This window comes from Carlito syrichta, unplaced genomic scaffold (assembly GCF_000164805.1).
Source record: "Carlito syrichta isolate Samal-C Ts95f unplaced genomic scaffold, Tarsius_syrichta-2.0.1 Scaffold288383, whole genome shotgun sequence".
NCBI lineage: Eukaryota > Metazoa > Chordata > Mammalia > Primates > Tarsiidae > Carlito > Carlito syrichta.
In genome coordinates, this window is record NW_007232479.1 from 8,602 (window position 1) to 8,848 (window position 247).

Sequence of the window (247 nt, forward strand, 5' to 3'; positions counted from 1 at the left end):
AGACCTCGTTTCCTGACTGGCCGTGGCGTCCGGCGGCTTCTCGCTGAGCGGGACGACCCGGAAGTGGTTCCCGGCGCTGCGGGCCGCGTGCGCGGGTCTCCAGCGACTGCGTTGCCTCGGCGGCCGCGATGACCAAAATTAAGGCGGACCCGGACGGGGTGGAGGCCCCGGCGGAGGCGTGCTGCGGGGAGCGCACCTACCACGAGCTGCTGGCCAACCTGAACCCCATCGCGCAGCCCCTGGCTTC

At 71.7% G+C, this 247-nt stretch overlaps 1 protein-coding gene across 1 annotated transcript in view; it reads left to right on the forward strand.

Moving 5' to 3' along the window:
- The first annotated feature begins 61 nt into the window (after positions 1-61).
- NHP2 (NHP2 ribonucleoprotein) overlaps positions 62-247 on the forward strand; it is a 3,737-nt gene continuing 3,551 nt past the window's right edge. The window contains exon 1 of the mRNA XM_021710298.1: positions 62-247. Coding sequence (XP_021565973.1) covers positions 129-247 — 119 coding nt within the window. The 5' untranslated portion in view covers positions 62-128.